General features: G+C 43.0%; 1 protein-coding gene across 6 annotated transcripts in view; it reads right to left on the bottom strand.

Annotated features, from left to right (window-relative positions):
• LOC135094810 (CD109 antigen-like) overlaps positions 1-6,000 on the bottom strand; it is a 113,033-nt gene that overhangs the window by 9,617 nt on the left and 97,416 nt on the right. For all 6 annotated transcript variants that reach the window (XM_063995212.1, XM_063995214.1, XM_063995209.1 and 3 more), the window contains 11 exons: positions 5,739-5,899; positions 5,152-5,268; positions 4,541-4,588; positions 4,105-4,215; positions 3,056-3,174; positions 2,753-2,818; positions 2,144-2,308; positions 1,716-1,847; positions 1,315-1,483; positions 834-979; positions 220-338 (listed from right to left, as the gene is read on the bottom strand). In XM_063995212.1, the coding sequence (XP_063851282.1) occupies positions 220-338; positions 834-979; positions 1,315-1,483; positions 1,716-1,847; positions 2,144-2,308; positions 2,753-2,818; positions 3,056-3,174; positions 4,105-4,215; positions 4,541-4,588; positions 5,152-5,268; positions 5,739-5,899 (1,353 nt within the window). The remainder of the gene's footprint in view (positions 1-219; positions 339-833; positions 980-1,314; positions 1,484-1,715; positions 1,848-2,143; positions 2,309-2,752; positions 2,819-3,055; positions 3,175-4,104; positions 4,216-4,540; positions 4,589-5,151; positions 5,269-5,738; positions 5,900-6,000) is intronic.

Raw genomic sequence — 6,000 nt, 5'->3', positions numbered from 1 at the left:
TGAGGTTATGTTAGGTGAGGCTGTGTTGCGTTGCGTTGCGTTGGGTTAGGTTTAGTTAGGTGGGTTGGGTTAGGTTAGGAAAAAAACAAAAGCAAGTATCGAAAAAAAAAAATACACAACTCAAAGAAAACGTACAAAATCACGAACATTCCATAGAAAACGGCAAGAATTTAACGCCAAACTCAAGGAAACTCAAAGAAAACCCCTCCGCTCACTCACCACACATTCTGAGTATGATTGGCCCACATACTGTATCCCCCGTCAGTGTTACGCCACAGGAGCCCCGCCAGCTGGACCGTGAGGTAGTCGAAGGCGTCTTTAGCATCATTAGTGACCAGCTGCAGTAGGGAGAGAGAAGGGTGTCAAGGGTGCTGAGGAAAATGAACAGTATAAGATTTTTTTTTTTTTCCCTTCTTGGTATGTGAAGTGCTAGTAGTGGTGGTGATGGAGGAGGAGGAGGAGGAGGAGGAGGAAAAAGAAGAAAAGAACAAAGAAGAAAAGAACAAGAACAAGAAGAACAAGAAAAGGAAGTGCAACAACAACAACAACAACAACAACAACAACAACAAGAGCAAGAAAAGAAGAACAAGAACAAGAACAAGAACAGAAAGCAAGAACAGAAAGAACAAGAACAAAAACCAAAACAAGAAGAACAAGAAAAACAAGAAAAAGGAGACGATGATAATGATGATGATCAAGAAGAAGAAAAAACAATAACAACAACAACAAAACACACACAGACGAACCACAACTACCCCCACCACCACCACCACCACCACCACCACCACCACCACCCCATTCCCTCCTTCCCCCTACACCCCTTCCCGCCTTACCTGGTTAGTCAGACGCAGGTAGTGAAGAGTCCACAGAGTTGCGCCGAAGTTAAACGCCACGCCGTCAGTACTTCTGAGGTGCCGCCCCCCGAACACCTCCGTATGATCCACCATCAGGCTCTCAGGGGTGGGGCCAAACACATCACCTGGGGGAATGGGGGGGGGGGAAGTGAGTTGGGTGATGGTTAAGTGGGTGAAGTGAAGGAGAGGTGGATGTGGTAAGGGAATAGGATGATAAGAGGAAAGGGGAGAAAAAGAAGGAAGGAAGGAAAGAAGGAATAAAGGAGAGAAGGAAGGAAATGAGGTGATGGGGAGGCAACTGAGGAATGGGAGGAGGAGGTAAGGGAATAAGATGATGAGAGGAGGAAAAGGAAGGAAGGAAGGAAGGAAGGGATTAAAATGGTAAATGGATAGGGAGAGTTTGTTGAGACACACACACACACACACACACACACACACACACACACACACACACACACACCCGTAATGGAGATCCTGGCGGCGGGAGAGCCATACAGGAAGCGGCGGAGGATGCTGAAGGGAATGACAGGGCTCTCATCTATAGGCACGTCTAGAAACTCGTACAGCACGGCACGGTTGCGTAGGTCAAGGACGAGGGACGTGTGCTTACGGACCGGGACACCTTCAGGCTGGTGGGGAAGACAGTGGTACGTGTATGTGTGTGTTTGTATGTATATATTTGTCTAGTTTCCCCTTAAAGATCCCTAATGAGCTTGTTACATGTCCTACTCTGATTACTGAGCCTGAGGATTCTGCTGAGGCATTTATTATATCCCCTGTACCACCTGAAGACCTCCATCAGATTATCTCCTAATGATGATGATGATGGTGATGATGATGATGATGATGATGATGGCTCACCTTCACCTCCACCTCCCACGTCTCGGAGTCCTGCATCACCTGAGTCACCGCCTCTATCGTCACCTCCATCGTGCCTGACTGTCTCTTCACCGCTAAGGGAAACAGCACCTCCTGCAGGCCTCCAGGGGGGATCTGCGGAGGCAGACAAAAAATACTGAAGCCTCCCATAAAAAGCTCCGTTTTCTATATTTAGTATATTTTTATTTATTTTCCCGTTCTCTCCACTCGTACAATCAATTATATGAGAGAAAGACGTAATATTCAAATAAAAGAACCAAAGAATAATGATAAAATATAGACACAACATCAGTTACATGGATAAAAACAACAAAAATAACGACAAAAGGCAGAAACCTTCTTTACGCATCAGAGAAAACGGAAATATTATTGCGGTAACTCAAGCAAAACAAGCACGCCTCGGTACTCACGATAATAAGGTGCTGGTGCTGCCCTCTAGAGAGCCTGGGCCTGAAGTGCTGCACGTTGCCATCCTCCTCCACGTTGACAAACATGTAGTCGTCGCTGTCGTGCAGGATGAGGACCGCCTGCAACGTTATGTCCACCAGGTTGTAGGCGATGACCCGAATAGCGATCTGCGTGAAGGAAGGGAGCGTGTAGACTGAGATGGAAGAAGAGGATGTTTGTATTGGAATGGAGAGAGAGGTAGGAGGGTGAGAGAGAATGAAGGAATGAAGGAAGAAGTAATGAAGTAAGGAAGGAAGAAAGAAAGGGATTGTAAAGCCTGGAATAGAAGGAAAAAAGTGGTTGTCTGGAGTGGAATGAAAGGAAGGAAGAAAAAGATTGTGAAAACTGGAATAGAAGGAGTAGAGTGATTTTGAGACTATAACAAAGTAGGGAAGAAAAAACTGAACACTGGAACGGGAGAGAGAAAGTAACTGTCTGGAGTGGAGACGAAGGAAAAAAAAAAGAAAAAAATATTTACAGTCTGGAAGGAATCAACTGGAAGGACAGGGAAGGAATGAGTGGCTGGAAGGACTGGAAAACAATGAAGGATGCGTTTCTTCGACATAACCCACCTGTTCACCTCTCCTGCATGATTCGGGTCCCTCCACCATGATGTAAAAGGGCGGATCACTCAAGAACTGAAGGGAGAGAAAACAATAGATGAATAAATAAGTAAACAGGTAGATTATAAAAAAAAATACATGATAGTTTGAAAGATTACTCATTAGCCTAGGGAAACGAAAGAAAATGGGAGATGAAAGGGAACAGAGAGGAGAGAAAATTAAACAACACAAAAAGAAAGAAAATAAATAAAGATAAAAAAAAAAATAAACATCCTGATCACAACACACACACACACACACACACACACACACCTGTATAGGCTCGTGGGTGAAAGCAAGGCCGAATTCTGGGTGGATTGCGTACGCCTCCACCACCCACTCCTCCGCTGTCTTCACCACCTCCCGCTGGATCTCTTCCTGCCCGCGGTGACCTAGTTGGGGTGGAGATAAGTAGGGAAAGTAGATAAACAGAAGTAAAATCAGCAAGACAGGGCACTGGAACCTAACCTAATGTAACTCAATACTCAGCAAGACAGGGAACTGAACTTAACTAATCTAATCTAACTTATCTTTCAGCATGACATGGCACAGAGACTTAACCTAATCTAACTTAACATAACTTAACCTAACCAAACCTAACCTAACCAAACCTAACCTAACCTAACCAAACCTAACCTAACCTAACCAAACCTAACCTAACCTAACCTAACCAAACCTAACCAAACCTAACCTAACCAAACCTAACCTAACCTAACCAAACCTAACCTAACCAAACATAACCTAACCTAACCTAACCTAACCTAACCTAACCAAACATAACCTAACCTAACCTAACCTAACCTAACCAAACCTAACCTAACCTAACCAAACCTAACCTAACCTAACCTAACCTAACCAAACCTAACCTAACCTAACCTAACTTAACCTAACCTAACGTAACTTAACCTAACCTAACCAAACCTAACCTAACCAACCAAACCTAACCTAACCTAACCCAACCAAACCTAACCTAACTTAACCTAACGTAACTTAACCTAACCTAACCTAACCAAACCTAACTTAACCTAACCTAACCTAACCTAACCTAACCCAACCAAACCTAACCTAACTTAACCTAACCTAACCTAACCCAACTTAACCTAACCTAACCAAACCTAACTTAACCTAACCTAACCAAACCAAACCTAACCTAACCAAACCAAACCTAACCTAACCCAACCAAACCTAACCTAACCCAACCCAACTTAACTAACCCAACCCAACCCAGCCAAACCAAATCAAACCTAACCAAACCTCACCAAACCTAACCTAACCAACCCAACACTCAGGACACAGGAACATGGGGCAAGATAGGCACATACCAACCCAGATGTCAGCGTTGCACCACTCGATATCCTCTTCATCAAAAATGTCCTCAATGAAGTGCTCCCGCAGGATACGGAACAGCGTGTCTGAGGTGAGGCCCAGGTGGTCTGCAAGGGGAGGGGGAGGTAGTAGTGGTGGTGGTGGTGGTGGTGGTGGGTTAAAATGACTCGATGTAAATTAAATGGGATGGTTTTTTTTTTTTTTTTTTTTTTCTGTGGGGAATTTGAGGAAGAAGTAACGGTGGTGGTGGTGGTGGTGGTGGTGGTGGTGGTGATGGAAAAAGGAAGGAAGGGAAAAAGAGAGGGGAAGAAAAAGGAGAAACGTAAAGAAAGGATAGAAAATGAGAGGGGAAAATGGAGAAAAAGTCAAAGAAAGAATGAAAGGAAAGGAAAAAAGGAAAAAAAAGGGAAAAAAGAGGGCAAATAAACTCACCTTCCTGTTCTTTATGGTTGGGAGGGAAGTCGTTGTAAAGCTTGTCACCTGAAAAGAGAGACAGAGAAAAAAATAAAAATAAGATAAAAAAATAATAAATGATAAAAAAATAAATAACAAATGAGTGAAACGTACATCAACATTAAGTGAGGACATAAAAAAAATACAGTGAGATTAAAAACAAATGAAGAAAAAAATACAGAAAAATTAAAAAAACAGTAACATTACGAAAGATACCGAAATAAATAACAAATGAACAATGCTCACAACAGATAACAACTAAACAAATAACAACTTGACAACACAACACAACACAACACTCAACTAAACCTTAACAACACAACAACAACAAATAAACAATACAAACAAAAATTACAACCAAAAAGGTTAAATAACTCAATCAATAACAAATCATTTAAAAACTCACATTACGAGTATAGTAGAAAAAATGTGAATAACTGAACAAACCACAAAATAAACAGAAAAAACACGACATTTACAACCCAACACGTAAGAAAACTAAGAAAACAACAACAACAGTAAGATAATGATAGAAAACGGTAAATAACTGAACAAATCACTAAATCAATAACAAGACACGTAAGACTCACATCCCAGCTCGTCAGCACCGTTAGCACACTGCATCACCCCGTCACACAGCTGGTGGTGGCGGAAGCAGGTACCGTCCCCACACTCCAGGTAGCCGGAAATGACGTCACAGGTACCCTCTGTCAGGTGCGAAACAGGTAAATTAAATAGGTAAATGAAAGGAATAGGGAAGACAATTTGGGAAGGTGAGGAAAAAGGAGGAGAAAGGATGATGAAAGAAAGGAGGGAAGGAAGGAAAAACTGATTACTTCTTCTCCTTTTCGTCTTCTTCTTTGTTCATTGTTTGGGAAGAATGAAAGAAAGAGAAGAAATGGTGATAAAAATTATAGGTTTAATTTTTTTCTTTTTTTTTCTTTCTTTCTTTTGTTTATTTAGAGTTTGTCAATATTATTTTTTCATTTCTTCTTTAATTTCCTTCATATCTCACTTCCTCCTCCCCTCCTCCTCCTCCTTCCCCTCCTCCTCCTCCTTCCCCTCCTCCTCCTCCTCCTCCTCCTCACTCCATTAGAAGAATCAACATTAAAAGAAGCCTCCTCCTCTTCCTCCTCCTCCTCCTCCTCCTCCTCCTTCTCCTCCTCCTCCTCCTTACCTCTGCCGGGGGTGAGGGCCAGGTCAGCATCGGTCAGCAGGATAAGGGCAGCATCCTGGAAGGCCGCCAGCACATCCTTGCCGTAACTGTGCGCTGATAAGGGCACAAGACGGTCCGCGGTGCTGCCATCTCGTGACCTCTGTAAGACTCCGTGGACTGTCCTGCGGGGGAAGAGGAATGAGGGTGAAGGATTGCGTGAAGGAAAGTGGTGGAAGGAGATAAAGTGATGAAAGATGTGAAATAGGAAATAAAGTGAGTAAGA

The sequence above is a fragment of the Scylla paramamosain genome, chromosome 46 (genome assembly GCF_035594125.1).
Source record: "Scylla paramamosain isolate STU-SP2022 chromosome 46, ASM3559412v1, whole genome shotgun sequence".
NCBI lineage: Eukaryota > Metazoa > Arthropoda > Malacostraca > Decapoda > Portunidae > Scylla > Scylla paramamosain.
The sequence above is the reverse complement of the archived record's forward strand: the minus strand, read 5'-3'. Positions and strand labels throughout refer to the sequence as shown.